The sequence below is a fragment of the Scleropages formosus genome, chromosome 23 (assembly GCF_900964775.1).
Source record: "Scleropages formosus chromosome 23, fSclFor1.1, whole genome shotgun sequence".
Lineage (NCBI taxonomy): Eukaryota > Metazoa > Chordata > Actinopteri > Osteoglossiformes > Osteoglossidae > Scleropages > Scleropages formosus.
The window spans coordinates 19,350,081-19,375,529 of NC_041828.1; the positions used below are offsets into that span (position 1 = coordinate 19,350,081).

The 25,449-nt window shown below is 44.0% G+C and overlaps 1 protein-coding gene across 1 annotated transcript in view; it reads left to right on the forward strand.

The window, feature by feature from the left end:
- Positions 1 to 14,273: 14,273 nt before the first annotated feature.
- Positions 14,274 to 25,449, forward strand: part of LOC108942522 (ephrin-A4-like) — a 31,233-nt gene continuing 20,057 nt past the window's right edge. The window contains exons 1-2 of the mRNA XM_018765932.2: positions 14,274 to 14,784; positions 15,130 to 15,503. Of these exons, the coding sequence (XP_018621448.2) occupies positions 15,364 to 15,503 (140 nt within the window). The 5' untranslated portion in view covers positions 14,274 to 14,784; positions 15,130 to 15,363. The remainder of the gene's footprint in view (positions 14,785 to 15,129; positions 15,504 to 25,449) is intronic.

A 25,449-nucleotide genomic window follows, 5' to 3' on the forward strand; every position in this document is an offset into this window, starting at 1 on the left:
ACGCTACATGGACTGAGCAGGGATCGAACCCGATCGTGCAACCCAGCTGCTGTGAGCGACACATTTTCATTTACATTTATTCATTTAGGAGAGGCTTTTCTCCAAAGCGACGCACATCTCATAGAAAATACCGAGTGTGAATGTGTTCAGGCAAGACGTTAACTGCAACACCACTATGCACCTCTCTTACAGTCCATTTCTGCACAACATATTCCTTTTATTTCATTCATCTTTCATCCTCCCTCTCCTCTAGATGCTTCCCATGTCGACGACAAAAAACTGTTACCATTCAAAGTAACGGTAATTACGTTTTTGAGTGACGAGAATTCTCCTTATGGAGGGTTTTTCAGGAACACGTCCCCTTCGTAAGGTAGGGAAAGAGTGTATTATCCTTCAAAAGAAGCCCAGATAGAAATGCGGATACTTGCTAAGTCTGATTTGTCCTCCAGCCAATTGGACTGTATGAAAGTGAGATTTGGAGACTCATACAGACATACACACACTCACTGTGAAGAGCGTCCAGTTAAAACGCTGCAGAGTGAGAAATCTTACAAGAGAAAATAATAACTGACAGTGTATGCAGAGCTAAACTGAACATTATTGAAGAAATTATATTTCTGTTTCAGGTCCCAATATATTCACAACTTTAAACCTATCTGAACGCTAACAGTACTTTTTTTTTTTTTTTCTTAACCAGAACTGAAGGTCATGTGGGGGGGGTGCGGTTGGCGCAGTGGGTTGCCCTGGGTCCTGCTCTCCGGTGGGTCTGGGGTTCGAGTCCTGCTTGGGGTGCCTTGCGGCAGCCTGGCGTCCCATCCTGGGTGTGTCCCCTCCCCCTCCAGCTTTGCACCCTGTGTTGCCGGGTTAGGCTCCGGCTCCCCACGACCCTGTATGGGACAAGCGGTTCAGACAATGTGTGTGTGCGTGTGTGTGTGTGTGTGTGTGTGTGAAGGTCAGAAAAAAGATTTTGCAGAGCATCATTTCTGTCAGATACAAAAAAGACTGTGAGGAGCATCCAGTTAAAACTCTGCAGAGTGTAAAGCACGGAGGTTCTCGGTTCTGGCTCCGTCGTGGTGGGACGACCTCCCCCTCTCACTCAGAACTGCTGAATCTTTGTCCGCATCTAAAAAAGGTTTTAAAACTCACCTCTTCCAGACTCACTTTGCCCATGATCTCTTAAGTTCATGTAAGGTGTAAATATTCATGCACTCTAACTTTAAGATCGTGCCCGGATAAACCTTTATGCTGCTACTCCTGTAATGTAACGTAAATGTTAATACGTATCTCAAAAAAAAAAAAAAAATTAATACGATTCTGATATCGACGATTCCTGATGACCTTCCTATTAATTTTGCAGAAACTTGTGTGATCAGCATTGGCTCATATGGTGAAAGAAACAAATTAACTGCACTTTCGAATCACACGCCGGCCTCCAAGTGTCTCCTTCTCATAATGTAACGGATAAACTGTATTTTCTATGACATGTACGTCGCTTTGGAGAAAAGCGTCTGCTGAATGAATAAATGTAAATCTAAGACAGTGATAAAATGAAACCATAAAAATGGCAGAACTAGGCAAAGACCAAAAAAGACCGCCTACACGTGCATCAAGGAGTAAAGATGCATCTCCTTCTAAAATCAGAAAAGATTTTCTTTCCTAAATGGAGAAAGGGACAGAGTGTGGGAGGGAGGGAAAGCAGGACAGACACAGAGGGACAGAATGATGAACTTGAGGGCTGAGGGAAAGGAGGATGGCGCCCACGTGATGAGGACCGACGGAGCTCGGACTCGGAGCGGAAATGAGGATCTGGAGGCCAAATAGGTGGCCAGAATCAAAGGGAAACAAAGGAGGTGACATGCGGGTCGCCAAATGACGCCATCGTGAATCACAGCTTTTGTCCGCAACAAATAAACCCTCTGGCGCAAATAATGCCGTTTAAAAACAAGGTTGATCATGAGTTTTCTATAAAACCCTGTTTTTCTCCCCAGTAATTACCCAGAACAGAAAAAGAAACCAAATAGAATAACCAAACAGGATGACCTTAAAAGAGAACACTGTGTTTTCCTTTAATTTAGCAAATGTAAGGCATTTTTCTTCTGCTGGAACAGAGCAGCGGTGCGGTGGAACCGATAAAGACTCGTTTCATTTAGCAGTCGATGTTCCCTTCCCTGGAAAACAAAGCGAGTCGACAGTCCAGGAGCTCAGCTGCCCACTACTGTGCTTTTCCGTCTAACAATCAAATGTTGGCGTCAACCGCGGACTGACCTCCTCTTATAATAACCGAACCTGCCATTCTCACAACAGTTCCAAAAAATCGTCATTGCTCAAAAAAATCCTCAAAATTAGGTAAGATGCCTGTGGAAAAAAAAAAAAAAAAAAAAGTTACCAAAAAAATAGCCAGGTTCTTTCTGCTGTGGTCCAGTAATGACAAAAATGTTAAATGTTACCATGCTACCGTAAGACATCTTAAGACACACTTAAGTATCATGTGAGTGAAAGAGAGTGTGTGTAAGTAGTCTATCCAGCAGTGTAAGTTACCGCGGTGAATAAGGTGTGTGGGCTGATGGCACTACATAGAGTTCATTGGGAGTCGCTTTGGAGAAAAGTGTCTGCTAAATAAATGTAAATGTATGTAAATGTAAGACATACACCTAGTTGTCACGACTCCCCGTTTCAAGCCACTGCTATTTGCCCTGGAGCCAGAGACCGAGAAGAACCAAAGATCAAGACCGTCTGATTCCCTTCTCCCTGACACCTCATCCAACCTAAGGGCTCGAGAACTAAAAATTATTGAACCCAGAAACCCCGAGTCGGTGTCCTCTTGTCCAGCAAACCAGGCCATTCATCATATACCTGTCAAAAGCCAAACAGTTACCAAAGAAGAAAACATTTTCTCTCCTCAGTAGTCAAGTAATGGCAAAAATGTTGTTCTAGCAGCAGCAGGATAAGCGTAAAATTCCACAACGCCTGTCTATCCGAGATCAGTAGAAATACATTTGATGGTGTATTTTGCGTATTTTGTTTATATGTATATTGCAGTGATTTTTTTTCAGTCAAACTCTGCCCGAATTAAAATGAATCATTTGTAAATATACAAAATTGCACCGCTTATGTCGACTATTTTGCGTGATAACATCTTTGCAAACACGCTCTAGTGTTCCTGGGAGCCTCCGCCTGTGGGTGAATCATTTGAATCGCCCACATTTTTTAATTTGTTCGGCTGATGATTTTCTCTAAAGCAACTTACCGTGCTGAGGGACCAGCAGTGCTTTACCTATTCATGCAGGTGAGATGAGCATGAGAGTAGTAGCCTTGCTCAAGGGCACTACATTAAAAGGTGGGATTCAAACCCAATAACTGTCAGACCCAAAGGAAGCTAGACTAACCACTGTGGTACCTGCTGCTGTGGCAACGCAGGATTTCATTCTCCCAACAGGTTGCCCCCGGCAGAGTTGCTACACTGGTGTCAGGACGATAAAATGAGCCCATGCCTGGCAGCTCTATAGGTGGGAAGTAAGAGCCACGGGGAACGCTGCGCTCTGCGTACCTCGCGGTTGCCGACGACATTAATCCGATGTAAGATCGATGTGGGGGGCAGGTGGTGGCGCCACATGGGAGGAAGCAGTGCAGCAACCCTACAAGCCTTGCTAGAGGCCTTAGCCTATTGATGTAGTTAAGGTTTCTGTCATTGCCATGGGAGATGGGGATGTGATTCTTGCCACAGGCCATCCTGAGCAGAGCTGATGCTGTGCATTGCTTCCTCATAATATTTCAGTAGTTGCCAGTTTTTAAACCACTCGGGGTGCGAGTCTGCTGATCTAAGGTGGACTGCTTAGAGCGAGCACAGCCTTTGGTTTGGGGTCTGCTGGACGGATCTCACCTAGCCATTGACTGCGTATGTATGTCCCACCACCAACGGGAGATTATTATGACAGGAAGTAACTACACCAACACCAAAAGAGCTACTATGCATTTGATTCTCCACCGACATCAACCTGGGTTCCTCTCTCACAAATCTGTTCTCTTCACTCTGCCCTTTAAAACGGAGGGAAATACTATACGAGTAACACTGATCTCCTGACTGGAAGGCTAAATGTTTTGGACATACCGCCCCCAAGGTCCAGGTTGTCCAGGCTCTGTACATCAAAAGTGTCAAATGTCCCACAGTCAGCTGAATACCAATGAGAAATCGTACCAGCTCTTCACAGCAAGAACCCCACATGGTGTTACATATTAATGAACAAACAAGACTGTTGGTTTGAGGCAGCACCCACCTCAGGTGTCACTTGTAGATGCAGGTGAAGGATGTCCAGCAATTATCATTTTTTGCAGCGATGTGGGTCAAAGCAGGTGCAGAAACCCAGTACACCTTTAATACGGTCTAACCGTAACCTTAACTCTACTGGCATGTCTCCCTTTAACATTGCGGTGAATGAAGGAAAAAGATAGTAAACGGTTTCAGCTCCCATTCAGACTAAGCACAAGCTGATGAGCTCCATCTGTTGTACCTCTTCTCCAAAATTCATCAGCCTGGTGCCCTCATAAGCAGGAGATCGAGAAAGCCCTTTGACAGGGCAGATGAGAACTGTCAACACGGAGTCCAAATCACGGTTATCAAATGTAACTCCGCTCAGAAATAGGTAACAATCTCAAAAACACCAAAAATGTCTAATATGAAAATGTTCATTAACTAGAATTTAGCATCAATGCAATATTTAAATATAGTTATTCTGTATCTATATACTGCACCCCACTCTGGAACTTGCACAGATTTAATTCTGTTTTACTTGCATAATGACAGACAGATAGATAGACTGGCTGACTGACTGACGGATGGATGGATGGATGGGCTGTACTACGAGGTGCTATTTGGATGCTGTTCTGCCAAATAGAGCTTCCACCAGAATGTGCATGTGGGAAAAAAAAAAAAAAAACTGTAAAAAATATCTGTGACATCTGTGATCTAGGAAGCAGATACTTTTAGGGGTTTAGCTGCAGACCTCAGGCAATTCACTGCAGGGGGTGGGGATTATTGAGCAGCCTGAAAGAAGTATCTCCAAATAAATGAGAAAGAAACTTTTCCGTGGCGTGAACAAAAAAGACGGTGGGGACGGAACAGCAACAAGAGGACCGGGGGGGGGACATCCAGAAACACCACAGAGTAGGAGAAACTGTGAGAAACGATGCCCTACAATGGAAGGAGCAGGAGAAAGAACCTCTTGACTGGGACATAAATGCCACGAAGACGACAGAAACACAATAAGACGTAAGTTCAGGGACACAGGAGGAGGAAATGGAAGGAAGGGACAGCAAAGACAAAATAGAGCAAAAGGACACTGAAAGAGAACAGGCAGGTTTGTACACTGGTCTCTATGGTAACCAGTGGGTAATTTGCAGTGAGGGAGCAAGATGGGAAGTGAAATGGAGCACCATTTGCAATCAGTGCTTGAGCCCAGAACTGTAATTACAGCCGGGGGGGGGGTGGAGGGGGTGTTGAGGTGCTACCTGCATTGACTGATCCTGGGTACCAAACACATTAGCATAAACCTACCCTGCACAGAGCACCCCCCCCCCCCCCATTGTACCTTGAATTAAATGTGACATGCTGCTAAAAATTTAGCACCTGCCTTTCAATTTTTTTTTCTGCTGTTGAAAAACACTGGAAAAAAAATCAAACAAATCCATTTCAACATCCACATCTGGAAAGTGAACATGTGCGATTGCATTTTTTTTTTCTATACATGTTAAATCTTAAGGTTCTGTCCTGGGTCAAAGTAATCATATGTATTGATTATTTTCTATTTTTATTTTTTTTTTCCCATTTAAATTGCATTTATTCATTGCAAAATCGTGTGAAATGTAATATAAAATCAAGTGATGTACATCTCAGAGTAAACAAAAGCACTTTGCTCCATTTCATCGGCAGACGGAGGGACACAGCTAGAGACACAAAACTCTCAGAGTCCAAAACCACCATTTAACCACCATACATTACAGGACTTGCATGTCGAACTGGTAGAGTACTGTTTTATTTATTTATTTTTATTTTTTTTAAACAAATGCAAGTTCATGGCGTAAGATGGGAGAAGAGGAGGGAAGTGGGTCCAAAATAGCTTTTTCAGAGCCACGTTTTTCCCGCTTTGTTTTCAAACCCATCTTGAATACGGAGAGGGACTCAGCAGAATTATTTTTATTATAAGTACTTCTTATTAATAAGTGGGGGTCCTTGTGACAGCCTTAGTATATTTTTGCACAGCCCTTCCCTTTTAAAACACGAATCGGGCAGTCTGAAACATACCGAAAAGAGTTTCTCTCTTTTAGAGCACAAGGGTGTCTTGTTCACTCGAAGGGTTTGTCCGTCATTTCTCTCTATTCTTTCGTACATTAATAATTTTAATGCCGTGCTTATGCATCACTGAATACATAAACACTCTGAATGGGTTTCCCTAAACAAGACCTGTAAAAATGGTGAGAAACAGCCTGCATTCTCCATCGGGATTTTTGATGTAAATACCGTGTGCAACGTGCAGATGTGTGAAACGGACCACCCGTTGGCTGCTCTGTAACACCAGTCCACGTGACACCCATGGTGACATTTTTCTTTTCTTCAACATTGCTCTTGTTTTTATTTTCTCTTTTGTCTGTCACCTGGAATTGCCCCATTGGAACAAACTGCATGAGGAAGAGTATTTTCTGGCCGAAGCCCTGTTTGTTATCACCTTGCCACACCTGGCCACAAGATAGTCATCTGAGGATTTGAATACAACACTTAGCTTCAGGGTACAACAAGACTTTTGCTGGGAGTTTGAACATATAATAAGTGCAGAAACTGAAAATATTTTTCACTGCAAACCCTGAGAGTGCTTTGCTTTCTATGGGTGGTACGGTGGCACAGCGAGTAGCACCTTGGTGGTGGGAGAGGATGTGGGTTTGATCCCAGCTTGGTCTGTGTGAGTTTCCTCCGGGTGCTCTGGTTTCCTTCCACAGTCCAGAGATATGCTGTTCAGGTTCACCCATAGTGTGTGAGTGACAGAGAGAGTGTGTGTCTTCCACTGATATATGGATGAGTGACCCAGTGTGAGTAGTGTATCTAGCAGTGTAAGTCTTTGGATGCTCTGGTTTCCTCCCACACTCCAAAGACATGCTGTTCAGGTTCACCCATAGTGTGTGAGTGACAGAGACAGTGTGTGTGTTCCACTGATGTATGGATGAGTGACCCAGTGTAAGTAGTGTATCTAGCAGTGTAAGTCACCGCGGTGAATAAGGTGTGTGGGCTGATAACATTACAAAGAGTTCATTGGAAGTTGCTTTGGAGAAAAGCATCTGCTAGATAAATAAATTTAAAAGTAGAGAGTTTTTTCTTGTGACAGGAGGAGCTTCCACTCTGCAGCCCTCAACAACGTGCTCACACTTTCGGAGAATCGTGACTCATGACTGATTGCGACAGCTGCGTCAAGGATTTGATCGCACAGCCTTTCTGCACAGCTCTTCAGCCGCTGCTCTACTTGTAGGAACCCATAATATCAGCCCTCGGAATTCTCCAACAATGAGTCTGTCTCCAGGAAGACACCCGCAACTCTGCCAATAAGTAGCGAAGGCTCCATTCATACAAAAGAGCATATCTGGACATAAAGAGGATTTGGGGACCCCATTTAAACGAAGAAACCCATCTGTGCGATTAAAAGAGGCAGATAAACCAAAACCCTTTAAAAGCAATCAAGAAACTCCTGCGTGTTACTCACAGCAAATAAATAACTGCAGCTGATAAACAACCAACTGTCGCAAAGCACTTTGTCTCTGAATAAATAGGGAAAACTGAACATATTGTGGCAGCGATGAGGGCTGTGTGGGATGTCACACGTTCTCACCAGGCTGAGTGTGCAGGTGATGCAGTTCGCTGCTCCTCGTGAGACCATCCGCAGTAAGAGGGGTATTTATTACCTGAGAATGACACACGTGTATGTAAAGCATGTTGATTTAAGCTGCAGTGGAGCTACAGGATTACCTCACCTTCTGTACCGTATTTATTGGACCATATACAGTATATTATACCATACAGATATTGACTTTTAACATGAAGGGTGCTATAAATCTCTGGAGGACTGCGATGCTGTACTCTTGCACAAGGCACCTTCCTGAATCTCCTTGTTGAAATAACCTGTTCCAATAAACAAAATCATAATTTACATTTAGCAGACACTTTTCTCCAAAGCAACTTCCAATGAACTCTATGTAGTGTTATCAGCCCACACACCTTATTCACCAAGGTGATTTACACTGCTAGATACACTACTTACACTGGGTCACTCATCCATACATCAGCGGAACACACACACACTCTCTCTGTCACTCACACTATGGGGGAACCTGAACAGCATGTCTTTGGAGTGTGGGAGGAAACCAGAGAACCCGGAGGAAACTCACACAGACACAGGGAGAACATGCACACTCCACACAGGCTGAGCAGGCATCAAACCCATGTCCTCTCACATCACCCAGGCACTGTGAGACAGCAGCACTACTTGCCGTGTTGCTGGTGAAACATCTAACTAAGGAACTAAGGTGAGGACAAGCAGAGAAACAGTAAAACATGAAAATAAACACTTTGAAGTGCGTTGTATGTGTTCATCACCTGTGCTGTGCTCACCTGTAGTCATGCCCCACTGTCATTTACAAGCGCAGTGTTTCGGTGCCAGTGAGGTGGCACAGCAAGTAGCACCGGTGCCCTATGGGGTCTGGGCTCTGCGCTTAGACATGGGTTCAGTCTGCTTTGCATGTTCTCCCTGAATCTCCATGGTCTTCCTCTGGGTGCCCTGTTTTCCTCCAGCAGTCCAAAGACATGTGTTTCAGGTAAACTGTACCCTATGCTTCTGGGATAGGTTCCAGACCACCACAACCCTGACAAGACAAAATCGGCAATGAGAAACTGGATTCTTTAAATGTTATTAAACATGAAGATAAAATATAGATAACTTCAATACTGAAATATAAATGCATCACAAAACATGGTTTCAAGCTAGAAATCTGTATCAAAGTATGGAATATTTAAGAGACACTTTTTTAAAGAACTACAGAGTTATAACCCTTTCGGACATCACATTTTTCATCAGTAATATTCAAGTAATGGGTGGAAGGATCATGTGGTCATATGTCTAATGTTTTTTGTCCATAATTTCTGGTACTGCTACTTCAGTACTCATTGAATGACACTTTCTTCTATAAGGGGTTATAGTTCAAACAAAGGTTTCCCTGAAAAAAAAAAGCTTAAAAATACAGTATTAATTCTTTGCAGAGAGAGATAAAATGCACACACACAGTCTGAACCACTTGTCCCATACGGGGTCGCAGGGAGCCGGAGCCTAATCTGGCAACATAGGGCATAAGACTGGAAGGGGAGGGGACACACCCAGGACGGGACGCCAGTCTATCACAAGGCAACCCAAGCGGGACTTGAACCCCAGACCCACCGGAGAGCAGGACCCGGTCCAACCCGGTCCAACCCACTGCGCCACCATGCCCCCCATACAGAGATAAAATTATGACAATTTTTTCCTTTGTAATGTTTCCTCAAGGCTTTAACTGCTAACGCATTCAAGACAAAAAGTGTAGGGATCACAACCAGGACGAACATTTTAAACAGTCATTTTATTATGTCACTGAGTGCTGTTCATTACATTAAATTCTCAAAGTAAAGTTCTCTTGAAGTTTACAAACCTAAATTGAAAAAATGTTTTGATGCCGTTCATAGAACAGATTTATTACTCGGAAAATAAGTGAACTAACATGGATTACAGACTATGAGAATATACATATGTTAATTCTTCTTTAAGAACATATTTAATATTTTGTCATTATGAGAAAGGGGGGGGCGGTGGCGCGGTGGCGCAGTGGTGCAGTGGGTTGGACCACAGTCCTGCTCTCCGGTGGGTCTGGGGTTCGAGTCCTGCTTGGGGTGCCTTGCAGCGGGCTGGCGTCCCGGCATCCCGTCCTGGGTGTGTCCCCTCCCCCTCCGGCCTTATGCCCTGTGTTGCCGGGTTAGGCTCCGGTTCCCTGCGACGCGACCCTGTATGGGACAAGCGGTTCCGAAAATGTGTGTGTGTGTCATTATGAGGAAAACATTGTATTGTGATGAGCGTTATAATTTCTGCAGGTGAAAACATCATAGCTTAACTTTTGCATATTATCTCACCTCTAGTCGTTAAACAAACCAACATGAAGAATGGACATTTCCATTTGATCATTGCTATAATTATGCACATACATTATGTACATGCATTTCACTGCTATTATTCCCATGGCTTCACTTAATTACCGTAACTCTAGCTATGTAACTGATAATTAAGTATAGTGGCTACGGCTATTGCCGCTCGGTTTGTTTGTGTTAATGACTTGTTGCTGCTGTTCCTCTGACAACAGGGCCATCGGGTGTCACAACCCAGGAGCAGATCCCCTGGAGCTTTGATGCTGAGAAAGGAACCTGAATTAACATTTTTTTTTTTGCCATGTGGTAAATGGGAGGTCAAACTGAAAGCTCCTTAGGTTGGTAAGGACTAATAGGACACTGTAATCGGTAAGGATCGAGAGCTACTGCCTTTGGACCCAAAGGTCACAGGTGTGATTCCCACCTCTGGCTGTAGTACCCTTGAGCAAGCTACTTGCCCTACATTGCTCTGGTAAAATTACCCAGATGTATAAATGGGTAAATAACTGTAAGCAGCTTAACACCGTAATTCACTTTGGAGAAAAGCGTCAGCTAAATGAGTAAATGCATGCGGCACAGATTCCCATAACCCTGCAGTAGTTGGAAACAGGCAGAATTTAAAGAGAATCTAATGTCACTGATACAGTTTTTCAACTATTTTTCCATCTTAAACTGAAACATCTCTATGTTTTTGTGCTGTACGTATATAGTATTACATTTTTATTGACCACTGCCACCATCTGTGGGGTGGAGGTGGCCACATGGAGAGGACAGGTGGGTTTTCCAAAAACAGTTGTGCTTTTATAGTCAAGATGACTAAAACTAGACAGGAAAAAAAAAGAACAAAACCAAAAAAGCCAACAAAAGCGGGGCCATAAACCCCTGGTCCTCCATACCTGTCTCTCTATTGCAATACAATACAATAGAATGCATTTTTATACAGCGCTCTGTCCATTAGAAATCGTAGAGTTCAACACAGATATTTATTAAGGTGAGAGAGTGATGATTAAACACTGATGAAGTCGCCAGCTGGCAACATAGGAGAGGAAAACAAAAGAAGACAAACCTCAGGGGGGGACCGTCAATCGGAATGTAGATTTGACTGACCAAGTTTGGCTGACCACCCTCCCTCCTCCCTGGGTGAATGGTCACCAGCTCTGGCTCCCCATGAGCTCAGACCATATATACAACATGTTGATAAATCCTCAAGAAGGAATGATGAAAAAATGGATTACACTTGACTCTACAGTGATTTCAAGTTTTACCTTGATATTTTCACTGGTTTGGTTCAATTACTCAAGTGTGCTGAACTAAGGCCCCTCTCATTACTCAGAGAGGTAATTTCCAAGTTATAATCCAGTGTTCTTAACCACTATGCAACCTGCCTTTCGAAAGTAAATGTGACGAATTCACACATGATGTGAACAATGCTATGAGCCACACAGACAGAGAGGGCAGAAAACCGCAGAACTAGCAGTGCTAATATTGTGTTCCCTGCGTTTGCCATCTCCGTGTTACTCCACATGTTGGTACAGTGACACACACCTTCCTTCCCACATCTCAGCATGTCTTCATCTAGGCATTTCCATGAGCTTTCTTGGCAACAACTAAAACAAACCAGTTGCTTACAAGCCCCTTTCTTCTAGAAGCACTCAGAACTTCCAGACCGCTTGGGAAGAGTTTGCATACAGATTCGACAGCTCATACTCAACGACGGTGAATTTGGACAGTCTAGGAAGGTTCCATAAATAATCTTGGATCATAACATAAATGCTGCGTTGAAGGCCGGCATGGTGGCGCAGGGGCACAGCAGGTGGTGCCTCATGGCTCCTGGGCTGTGGCTTCAAACCAGCTCAGACTGCAGATTTCATCTGTTCCGAGTGTTCACATGGGTTTCCTCCATGTGCTCTGGTTTCCTCACAGAATCCAAAGACATGTGTTTCAGATGAATTGGTCACTTTACATAGCCCTTAGTGTATATGCAGTGTGTTTAAGTGGATGAGTGACCCATTGTAAGTAACGTATCTAGCAGTGTAAGTCACCTTGGTGAATAAGGTGTGTAGGCTGATAACACTACATAGTGTAAACTGGTAGCTGCTCTGGAGAAAAGCATCTGTTAAATAAATAAACATAAATGTAAATCTAAGTGAATGAGAGTGTCTGATTGCCCGTGATGGCCCTTCCAGGCCTCGCACCCTATGTTTCTGTTATAGGCTCGGTGTCCCTGAACTGGACCAGTGGCTATTTACAATAAACAGTACTGCTGTGTAGTACTGTTATGACTGCAGCGCCAGATTTCTACACTTGAATTCTGGCTGATCTGGATGACATTTGTACGTTTCACTGCAATTCCTCCTCCATTTCCATGAATCCGAGCACCCTGTCTGGTTTCAGGTGTTCCCTGTTCGGTCCTTCAGTGACCATCACTGTGTACCAGAGTAGTATGGCGAAAAGGTAGCGCATAGAGAGGCGCTACGGTCTACAAATATTTCACTCCTCATCATGTCACATTCTGTGCACCCAGTACCTCGTGGTGTCCTAATGATTAGCGAGGCGGAATATCAGCAAAGGAGCAGAGCGTGGAGTAGCAAGACACGCATGTTCAACTTCTTCTTAAGGAGGGCATTCAGGCTGAATTGCTTCCATTTTTAAATGAGAATCTACAGCGGATGCAAATCACTGCTGATATGTGTAGCGAATGCGGGAGTGTTGGAAGAAGAAAGAGCTGAACTGAAAACGTGAACTAAATACAACTTTAAGTTGCAACTTTCCAACTTCCGTATGCAACCTTCAGCACATCATGTTCCAGCCATTACTGCTGCCCCTTTTTAAGGGAAGGCCACACTGATCCACTTTTGTTTGCATGTAACAGGAGTAGGAAAAAAGTGGATCCCGTCACAATGAAAAGAACAGTACATTTGAAAAATAAAAGCTTTCCTTCTATATCCAATATTATAGAAAAATACCCAGCTTTATATATGGATAAATCACAGAAAGCAGGTTAATACTGCAAGTCACTTTGGAGAAAATTATCAGATAAATAGATAAATGTAAGAAATTTACAGTCAAACTGACATTTAATTTAAGATGAGCCACTTGATGGTAAAGTAGGTAGAATATGTAATAAAATTATTTTATTAAAAATAATAAAATATGCACCAGTTATAGTGGTTGCCTGAAAAATAAGTGGCTTCAAAAAGGTTGTAGGTAACACTGCTGGCAGATGCCACAAAATCCCTGAAGTTGGGTTCCAAGGTGGTCACTGGGGGTCACTCTCCAGACTTGAACCAACAACCTGATGGATTGAGGGGCGGAGCTCGTGGTTTTCTGGCCCTTGGCAAGAATTGATCTGCAGACTCTTAGAATTTTCTCTCTAAATTAATGCCACACACATACAAAAAAAAAATTGAATAATTCAGTTATAGATACAATAGATGTATATCATGAAGGTGGGAAAATAACATTTTACACACACACAATGTCTACAACCGCTTGTCCCAAGCAGGGTCGCGGCAAACTGTAGCCTAACCTGGCAACACAGGGCCCAAGACCGGAGAGGGAGGGGACACACCTCGGATGGTTTTCCAGTCTGCCGCAAGGCACCCCCAGCAGGACTCGAACCCCAGACCCCCCACAGAGCAGACCCTGGTGAAACCCAATGCACACCCGCACCCCCAATAATATTTTAAATTTGGATTTTTTCCAAATGTAATTGTTTATGGACATTACGAAGCTCTGAATGTATACGAACATTATATATGAATGGAAGACAAACGTATTCTTTAGCAACTGAAAACTAAACTTATTTTCAAGACTGTTGGTTAAGGGAACAAATAGATATACACTAATGTGTAGAGCGACAGTGCATTTCATTGAAAATGCTACCTTACAGAGACACAAAATGTGTTCATAATATATGTTAGATCCTAAATTTTATAATAGAACTGCTGTTCTAAATTCAGCACTCAATATAAAAAAAAAAAAAAAAAAAAAAATTTAAAAAAAAAAAATCAGTTTTTTTTTTTTTTTTTTTTTTAATGATTGTATGAGTCCTGGGGGGGGGGGGGGGGGGGGGGGTAACTGCTGTGGATTAATGTAAGTAGTTGGTGTCAGTGTCCATTCTCGTATATAGTCCTGTGTTACCTTCTGATTGGCTGTCACGTTACTTATGCTCGGTCAGCCACTGAGGATTCTGGGAGGTTCAGCAGGTGACCCCCTAACCATTGTGGGGAGTAGGGGGGCCCAGAGTCACATGGGGAAACTATGGTTAACCTGGATTGCTTATCAGAATTTTGGTTTTTACATGTATTTAAGTGACTCCATAGGGAGGCGCTATTTTATTAATCTCACTAGCAGAATTTAACGCCCTCAAATTTAGTCTCTCCAACGCGATTTATGGGGTTTGTATAATTATAAACTCGGCTTCAACTGCTAAAGTTACACTGAGGGGGAGAAAAAAAAAAAAAAAAAAAAAAAAGTTAACGAGAACAACATACTAAGGCTTTACAACATATAAAGAATAAGAACCTCGGACGCTGCACAGCAGTAGTCCCATTTGCCCGGAATGTGGTGGTGAAAAGAAGGTAATTTGCGTTAATAAATGCACTTAGTACCATAAGGGTTACAGCCCCTACCTTTGGACTAAAAGATCGCAAATTCGAATCTCACCTCCAGCTGTAGCACCCTGAACAAAATACTTACCTTAAATTGCGCCAGTAAATTGTAAAATGGCCCAGCTGTGTAAATAAGTTAAAAAAAAATAAAAAAAAAAAAAAGTTGTACGTAGCTCAGCATATATATATATAGACGCTTGGAGAGAGTGCCAGCAAAAAATTAAAAAAGTGTGTGTTTGCAGCGTTGCTCCTAGTTGCTTATTTCGGTGTTTTTAAAAAAAAATAAATAAATAAATAAAGGCTGCTAAACGATAGGTCCCGAAAGACGAGGACCCGCGGACTACACTCAGTTTTGAAGGACCTGTGAAGGACGCAGGGAAATGGAAACGCTCCAGTCGCCACTAAAGTTTCGCTGCGCACCGGCCCACTTCCCGGGGCTGTCGCTATAACCTCGGGCCGCGGACACACGGAAGTGTTTTCTCGCACTTTCCTCTTGAAGCAGCCAGCCAGAGCCGCGGAAGCTGAGGCGAGCCGAGAGAAGGGGGACCGATGGGCGGCAGTCCGGGCGGCGGGCCGCTCCTCGCGCTGAGCCTCGCGCTCAGGCTCGCGCTCCCTTTACTGCTACTGCAGGTGGCGTCTCCCGCGGCGTCCCGGAGACACACGGTGTACTGGAACAGCAGCGACAGCCGGTAAGGGCCGGTCTGCGGCTCCCGATCCGCTCCCGAAGCCCTGTGTCAGCGTGTGCACATCGCAGGAGCTTTTTATCATGTATTATTCTCTCTAGAGACCCATTTTTTCTAAATGTCGGTGTCCCGTCCAAACCTTGGCGGCCCGCTAAAGTTTATAAACTAAGTCATTAATTAACACAGGTGATCGGTGAATGTTGAGTTACACCTTTTAACCGCGTTCACTCATAAGTTCTACTCTTCTTATGAGGGGTTGATGGTCCATAGACCTCATTTACCTGAAATGGTACTACCTGTGTGTGTGTGTGTGTGGACACTTTCCTCTAGTCCCACTCATTCATTTCCTACACCTAGATGTACAACATGTGAATAAGAGGTAAAATTCAGTGAAAGTGCTGATCATTAATGTTATGTGTTCAGATGCCTGGTGTGGAGGATCTCATAGAGCTTTACGGTACTCAGATGGTGGAAGAAACTACGTTTAAATTAGGGGCAAATGTGAGAGAAAAGCAGCCAGCGGGTTAGAAAAGGATTATAAGGGAATGAGTACTACGGTACGCTAGTGTTGTGCGTACAGTGGGCTCACAAGTTGTACAGTGACTGAGTTTTCAGACACTGCACACCGTAAAAAGAAAAACCCAGTGTGATTGATATATTTGAAGGGGTTACAGCTCTAGTAAAACCCAAAATGTTGTGCAAGAAAGGGGGCGCGGTGGTGCAGCGGGTTGGACCGGGTCCTGCTCTCCAGTGGGTCTGGGGTTCGAGTCCCACTTCCGGTGCCTTGCGACGGACTGGCATCCCGTCCTGGGTGTGTCCCCTCCCCCTCTGGCCTTACGCCCTGTGTTGCCAGGTAGGCTCCTGTTCCCCGCGACCCCGTATGGGACAAGCGGTTAAGAAAGTGTGTGTGTGTGTGTTGTGCAAGACTAGAACACAGTGGATTACTGGGTTAATCTCAGTACACGTGGCTTTAATACATAATGTAATAGTTTTACTACATAATTGTATGTTTCACAATTCAGACCCGTGATCTTTCTTTCTTTCCTGCACGGATGTCCAGCGTTCGGAAACTTTGGCAGCGCATAAACCATTAGGACTCAACAGCATTCACTGCTCACGGAAACAGTTTTTGAAATCATAATGTCTCAGCTATATGAACTGCACCTTGTAACAAACTGTACAGTGAAAATTGTGCTGTGTTATGACTGTGTGTGTGTGTATGAATTTGTTGAACTTTAAGCAGCTTCGCCTCTGCGTTCCACACGGCACGTGAATCATCTGCTGCCAGTGATTTCCCAGAAAGTGCACTTTTCTCAATCTGGGAAGGATTATTTAAAAAAAAAAAAAATAATAAAATAAATGTATCCTCGTATAACGGAACATGAAGAGGTGAGGCATTACACTTAATCAAGGAGCTTTTCATATGGATCAAAACAAGCAATGGTGCTCTGAGTCTCAAGTGCCTCATTGTTATGTATCATTACCCTTATTCAGTTATTGTTTAGTGCAGTTGAACAACTATTATTACCCCCCACTGCACATGTTATGAGTGTGGATTTTTGGCTAATAAAGGCAGTGGACACTCAGGGGAACTGTACATTCTGGCTCAGTTATGGTGAGCAGGGTGTAACACCTCACTGTGTTTGTGGTTGCCATGGTTTCATTTGACAAATTCTTATTTCTGCTTTTTAGAGCTGCATTTGATATGGCAGCCCAGGTAAAGTGGTGTCAATGTTTTAATAATTCAGATTTTTTTTTTTAAAGTAGTTTACAAGGTCTAGTGAACACATCAAGTGTAGGTATCCCCTGTGCATAAAAGTTAATTGGCTTTAACTGTATAAATAATACTCATGGAGTAATAATGTAGATCAACCAAATTAATATCCTCTCCTGACGTGGATCCAGATGTACTGGGATGTGTCTTCCCGGAGAGATCATTCATTGGAAGTTGCGGTCTGGATGGAAGTGATGAGCAAAAAAGGGTTGTTCCAAACACTGCTTTACCATTTGGTGGTGGAAGAGACATTTCTGGGGAACCATAACTTAATTTATTTAACATGCTCGTGAGAAACAAAATAACTACTCCATGACCCAAAGACGGACTGGCTTGTTTTTGTGTTGACCTTTAAATTAGGGTCTTCGTTCGAAACCAGGGATTCGAAAATGTTTAGGTTTTAAGGATTTTATCACGCCATCTGAGGTCCGGGGCAGGGCTTCGAGGGCTTTTCAGGAGCAATTGCTTCAACTGCTTTGAATGAAAAACGTCGCATATCTCCGCCCTGGCGCAGATACATTTATATATTACAGGAGACTAGCTCTGCAAGTCAGGACACATTTATGACATTCAGGGGATGCCAGAAGGCCGCCTCGCTCCACTCTGCACTGACTCGCCCCCCAGCCACTGCCCAACTTTGAGATGAGCCTGATTAAGATGTTGGAACTGACTTTCTTGGAGTTGCACCTACATTTTTTTTTTTTTTTTTTTTTAAATTTTCCTCTGTCATTTCAGTCTCTCTTGTTCTTTCTTGCTGGATTTCTCAACATTTAAATGTACGTGCAGTTTATGCGGTGAGTTTTGCACCTAAAACAGGCTGGGACCTTCATATTTTCATTTGGACAGAACAATCCAATGGCACTTGAAATAAGATGCCAACAGAACAAACCCACTTCTATCTTTATTGTTAAGTGTATGTTTTATCTGTTTTTGAGTAATTAGACCAATATGCAGTACCTGGATTTTTGTACCACGCAATGTAAGATGCACATTACATCACTCCTTCAAAGTCCATATAGGACCCCCCCCCCGCCCCCCGAAACCTATTGCATTATGTATCCTATGAAGATGATTGATGGAGCAGTGTAGCAATAGGGTAAAAATTAGATTCTTTTACACCGAGGGCAAATAACTCTTCAATTTTGCTGCAGTTGACCATATATAGGGTACCTAGAAAGAAAGGATTTTAATTTTCATTATTAGTTCTATGATGGCCAAATGCTGTAGGCTGCTTTGGATGAAAGTATTTTACCTACAGGTGCTCCGCAACTTACGATAGTTGGACTGAAGATTTTTTTCAACTTTACGATGGTGAGCTGGTGATAGGCATTCAGTAGAAACCATACTTTATGCTGGGCAGCGGCAGAGATCCGCAACTCCCAGTCTGTCAAACGGAGGTGCGTATTAGGGGTATTAAATGCATTTTCAGCTCACGATTTTTTCGACTTGCAGCAGATTTCGCGGAACGTAACCCCATCGTAAATCGGGGACCACCTGTTTTTATACAGCTCTGCATTTTTACTGCAGCAATTCATTCTTACTGCCTTCCTCAAGGATGCTAGAGCAGCAGCATGGAGTGGGGCTTAAACCAGCAACAAGGGTACAAGTCTGTGTTTGACTCCCACCTCTACCAGCCTTTGTAATTCATAATAATTAATTGATGTATAACACGTACAGTAAAATCCTCAGTCTTCCATACATGTGATTTACTGTGATGCCCATCCCAAATAAAGGCTCTCAGTTCTATTTTTACACTAACATCAGGCTCACTGTGATGTGCGTATGGGTCCTGGGCCCTAATGAGGTCCATTCACCGCAATATTGGATCTCATGCATACATTAGGCGCCCAAAAGGCACGAGCGCCACAACTAAACGGCTGCTTTGTGAAACGCTTGTTTGCTTGAAAAAGCACACAATAATTGAGCGTGTGCCCTGAAGCTTGCTGTTATTGTGGCGATTATTACTCCGCTATTATTTCTGCACTTAGCAAAGGCGCTGGCTTTGAACGCGGTGTAATTGTTGCTGCAAGATTGCTTTTTTTAAAGACGTTATATAGTGGAGGGAAATTAAAAATGAGTTTAACACGACTGTTAGATTTGTGTTTTTATGGCTGTCAAGGAAAGTTCCAGAAGTGATCATTCTGACTTTGCTCCTTCCTGTATGTATCTCTCACACACACACACACACACACACACACACACACACACACACACACACACACTTTCCGAACCGCTTGTCCCATACGGGGTCACGGGGAACCGGAGCCTAACCCGGCAACTCGGGGCGTAAGGCCGGAGGCGGAGGGGACACACCCAGAACAGGACGCCAGTCCGTCGCAAGGCACCCCAGGTGGGACTCGAACCCCAGACCCACTGGAGAGCAGGACCCGGTCCAACTCACCGCGCCCCCCTTGTATGTATCATATATGTGTAATATTCAATACTCGACCAAGAAATACATTTTTTTAATACACAAATCTAATTTAAACAGGTTGAACTGCAGTTGGTAACATGAAGGTTGCATGTTTGAATCCCTCCTCCAGCTGTAGTACCCTTGAGCAAGGGGCTTACCCTAAATAGCTCCAGTAAAATGACCTCACTGTGTAAATGGGTAAATAATATTGTAGGTAGCTTAACACTGTAAGTTGTTTTGGAGAAGAGTGTCAGATGGATGTAATTTGAATAAGTGGTGTGTGTGGAAGTGCGGTACTACAGGAGTGTGTAACTTTTTTTTTTTTTTAAATGAGCCGCTCGCAGCATTCATGGTTTTTCTCACTGGAAACAGTCACGATGTCTGGGCAGTAAGTGAGCCTCACGAGGCGAATAAAGATTTTTCTTCCGTGATCTTAGGGAGGTGCAAAAATGCGCTTTCCTTTCCCCAGAAATTCAACCGGCCCTTTGCAGTCGAGTGTTTGCTGACTGTCGAGATAAAGCAGCCGATGCCAACGTTACCACAACGTCCTACATTATTGCATCAAGAGCCTATAATGAAGACGAAGACATGATGAGTCTCTTAATTTTAACTTCCCAGTTCCCTTGTTGCAAGTAACCTACGAGTAAGGGTTCTTCCTCGGGTCACGACACCCACACACAGCTGTGCCCATACCAAACACAGGTCTGCACAGGTACAGGCCTCCTCCAGCATGTGCAGCGTCGCATAACGTTCCCCTTTCTCATTGCTTGGGTGAGTGATGGCGCACAGGGCAGCTCTGCTCATTCTTCTCCATCTGCAGTGCTTCGCAAACTTGACCACAACCTTCTGACCTGGTCAAGGGAAAACAAGCCAGGGGAGGCCACCGGACCCCCCCGTTGTCCCGCTTAGGAAACTGGGATCGAGAAACAGGTGCAGCTGCTCATGATGTGGCTTTAAGTACCATGATTTCACACAGTAAAATGCTGGGGTCAGGAAGACAAGCACCCACCTCCACCACTCCTTCCCTGCGTGCACCCATAAAGTGCAATGGATGTAATTTCTTTCAGAGGAAATGTGTCTAATGGCAACAGAGGAGCTCACAGTAAATGATCATTGTTATTTATTCATATACATGTTACATAGCAGACACTTTCCTCTAAAGCAACTTCCAAGGAACTCGATGTAGTGTTATCATCCCACACACCTTATTCACTAAGGTGACTACACTGGGTCACTCATCCATACATCAGTGAAACACACTCTCTCTGTCTCTCACACACTATGGGTGAACTGGGACAGCATGTCTTTGGAGTGTGGGAGGAAACCAGAGCACCCAAAGACTTACACTGCTAGATACACTACTTACAATGGGTCGCTCATCCATGCATCAGTGAAACACACTCTCTGTGTCACTCACACACTATAGATGAACCTGAACAGCATGTCTTTGGAGTGTGGGAGGAAACCAGAGTGCCCAGAGGAAACCCACAGACAAGGGGAAAACACGCAAACTTCACACTGACTGAGTGGGGATCAAACCCATGTCCTCTCGCACCACTCAGGCACTGTGAGACCGCGGCACTATTTGCTGTGCCACCGAGCTACTCTGTATTACAATGAAATAAAACTCATTTTGTATTGGGAGTGTAGACACAGTAGATAGTTACACTTGAGGGAGTTTGGGTCTTTGCCAACACAACCAGCAGTGTGACGGTGGCTATAGGGCTGCCCAGTTTTGAGTGCAATTTTTACTCATACATGCACTGTTTGTTTTTATGATAAGGTAGCAGATGGAAGATAATATGGTACAGTACTTGCCCTCAGCTCCCCTGAAAGTTTTCAGCAAATGCGGTGGCGTGAGTCAGTTTGAACACGCAAACACGCCATCGGACGAGGTGAATATCGTGAGAAATAATAGCTGAGCAAGTAGTTGCATTGAGGAAAAGATGTGGAAGCAGCCGTCACCACTGGGGCGGCAGGTGGGCGTAGTGCTTTGGGCTTACGCCTCGAACCCGGAGTCCAAATGTTTGAATCCCACCTCCTATTCTAGTATCCTTGAGCAAGGTACTTAATCCGAATTACTGCGATAAAAATGACCAAGTTGTGTAAATAAGTGTAAATAAGCATCAGCTGAATGAATGAATTTTAAATGGAAATTTGTCACAGTTGGTTTTTGAGGAGCAAATGTCAAATAATACTGTATCTCAGACTTTATTTACATGGGTAATAAAGCAGTAAGAATGACTCGTCTCATATTTTTTTCCATACTTTGAATACTTTTCTTGTGGGAAATGTACGAATGTTCGTTACTGCAGTTTTACATTGCTGTAGGATCTCCCGTATTACCAAATTCTTCCCGTGCTTTATTACCGTTTATAAAATACACGTTTATAATAAAAATACGGATTTGAGAAGTCTTCCTCTGCTCGCCCTGAAACTGTTCTGAGGACAGTGTGTTTTAAAACCACTAAATGTGCCGTTTCTGATTTTCCTTAGCGCTATAGTCGAAACGACCTGGCTGTAATGGATTTTTTTATAATTTATTCCCATTTTCAAAAGCCGTTTTGCAGGTTTTACAGCGGTTTACTATAGTTTAATTAGTTACTATGGTTACTTATTGTGCAGTGCAACTCTTTACTAAAGCCGTGTACAGCTGAGATTGAGCAAAAAGGGCTATAAACCTATTACCGATGACCGGAGTACATGTGCGGCGAGGGTGGCAGCGGCCTGCAGGAAAACGGTACCGAGGTGCGGTAAAAAAGCGGTAATAACCTTAGACTCCTGAAAAAGTAGGGGGGTGCGGTGGCGCAGTGGGTTGGACCGCGGTCCTGCTCTCCGGTGGGTCTGGGGTTCGAGTCCTGCCTGGGGTGCCTTGCGACGGACTGGTGTCCCATCCTGGGTGTGTCCCCTCCGGCCTTACACCCTGTGTTGCAGGGTAGGCTCTGATTCCCCGTGACCCCGTATGGGACAAGTGGTTCAGAAAATGTGTGTGTGTGTGTGTGTGTGTGTGTGCCTGCTGAAAAAGTCTGATTTCGGGCATGTTTGGGCAGCTGTGCTCGGAGATGAAGTTCACACGTTCACTGGACGGGAATTTGCCGTTAACCAAGTAAAATGAAGGTGTGATGAAAGTCCGGGTCATTTGCACCGCAGACCTCGGCGGCGATGAGCTGCGTGAGTCATGCGGCGCATCTTTTCGCCGCTTAGTTTGCTTCATAGACTTCATCCAGGATTACGCGCTCAAACTTAATTGCCGCTTATTCTTTCAGAGGGATATTTGTTCTAGTTTTTTTTTTTTTTTCCACAATTAAAAATGCGTCTCTCACAAAGTGATTAGTGTTTCATGAAAATGGTGAGGCACACGTGAACATGTTGTATCAAGAATACAGACAGAGGGCTGTTTTCACTCAGCATCCATGACCACTTGTGGTGCTGCAGGGTCATGGTGGTCTGGAGCCTATCCCTGGGGCACAGGGTACCCCCCTGTCTTAGGACAAGCACACACATTTGCTGAAGCTGCAGCCTAACCCAGCAACACAGGGCACAAAGCTGGAGGGGAGACACCCAGGATGGGACACCAGTCCATCACAAGGCACCCCAAGCAGGACTCAAACCCCAGACCCACCAGAGAACAGTACCTGACCAAACTTGCTGCACTACCACCTCAGGACAAGCACACCTTCAATTTCCATTGATTCATTTAGCTGATGCTTTTCTCCAGCGCAACTTATTATGTTACTTAGTTATTTAGCACTTGTATAGGTGGGTAAATTTAGGGCAAGTACCTGGCTCAAAAGTACATGTAGGAGGAGGTGAGACTCAAACTTGCAACCTTTGGGTCCAAAGACAGCAGCTCTAACCACTACACTACCAGCTGTGCCATAGTAGAGCCACCGGGTCACCTGAAACACATGTTGAGAGGAAACCAGAGCACCCAGAGGAAGCCTGTGCAAACAATAGAAGATGAAGGAAACTTCACACAAAATGAGCCTGACTCAAACCTGCACTGGAACACAGAAGGCAGGCACTGAGGCACCAGTGCTATGCCCTGTTCAACCCCAAATCGCTGCAGTAGTTTAACAGTTACATCTACAGTATGTGTGACTACATTCAGGATACAGAACATAGCTCAACACACACTTTACTAACTCCTAAGTAGACATGTTAGTCAGCTGTCCTGCTACCAAATCACTGTTTCCACTTCTGGCTATCATTTGTTAGCAGCTGACTAATGATGACAATTACATAGCATGTAATTACATTTGAAGCTCAATTACCAGCCTTCTATGATAATGCATTACACACACACACACACTTTCGGAACCGCTTGTCCCATACGGGGTCGTGGGGAACTGGAGCGTAAGGCCGGAGGGGGAGGGGACACACCCAGGACGGGACGCCAGTCTGCTGTAAGGCACCCCAAGCAGGACTCGAACCCCAGACCCACCGGAGAGCAGGACCCAGTCCAACCCACCGCGCCACTGCACCACCATCATAATGCATTACATTTTCTTTTTTTTTTCTCATAAAGCAATTGTTTAACAGCAAGTACACTACTTCGCAGGGCACCTGAGGGGATCGCGTACCATGCCCTTCGCACCCAGGACTCCCCCCACAACTCTGGGATGAGGAAAGTAATGATCACACAGCAAATAACAGCGCAGATGGACTTGATTTGTGAAACGGCTGTATGTGATATATGTGCCTCATATGTGCCGTGGGGTCTCATGAGCGCGCTGAGTTCAGGTCTCGCTCTAGGATGTCTTGTGAAAGACTGGGCTGACGGCACCTACGTCTTCTAGGTGTTTCTACAACACCTGGGAGCCAGTGACCTAGAGCTCAAGGGTCACCGCAATGATTGCTGCCTTTCCCATGTGGGGCCATGCGTGACCGCTGTGTTTTTGGGCAGGAAAGGAAACACAAAGGACTAATTGTGTGCGATTTATTTGTGCGCGCCTCGCAATATTGCCCCGATGATAGAGCCTGAGGGTTTCAAGGTGATCAGGTGCCACGCAGGTTGGCATCGGTGCCACGGGTGTCCATGGGAGTCACAGCCTTCCCGGTCAATCAGAGCCTCCACCATTAAATATTTAGTAATAATATTGTTCAGGTCCATAGCTGAAGTTTCCCCTGGGAAAACATTACCTGGATGATGCAAGTGATGAAATTTAATTAAAAAAAAGAATAAAAAAATTTGAGCTGTATATTAAGTCATATGAACTCTGTACTATGGTCTTCTTGGACAGTGGCACCTGAACACACTTTTGAAATATTGCCGTTTTTTTTTTTTTTTGGCCTTGTTTTTCATACAGCATGTGGACCTGTTCTCTCTGTTGCTGATTTAAAAAAAAAAAAAAAAAAAAAAAACACATAAATGATGGCCCTGTCTTATTCTGAAGAGCTTGCTTAGGGTCCTTGACGATTTTTTTCTGAGAGAAAACGTACATCACGTTTGCGTCAGTGACTACAAGTACAGATGATCCTTGAACAACACGGGTTTGAACTGCGAGGGTCCACTTAAACGTGGATATTTTTTTTTTTCCTCAATAAATATATTGGAAAATTTCGTAGAGATTTGCGACAATTTGAAAAAAAAAAAAAAAAAAAACTCGCGGACGAACCGTGTAGCCGAGAAATATCAAAAAAATTCAGAAAAGGTTAGGTATGTCATGAATGCAAAAAAAATACATGTAGATACTAGTCTGTTTTATCATTCACTACCATAAAATATAAAATATGACCCTACATACGACAATATTGATATAGGT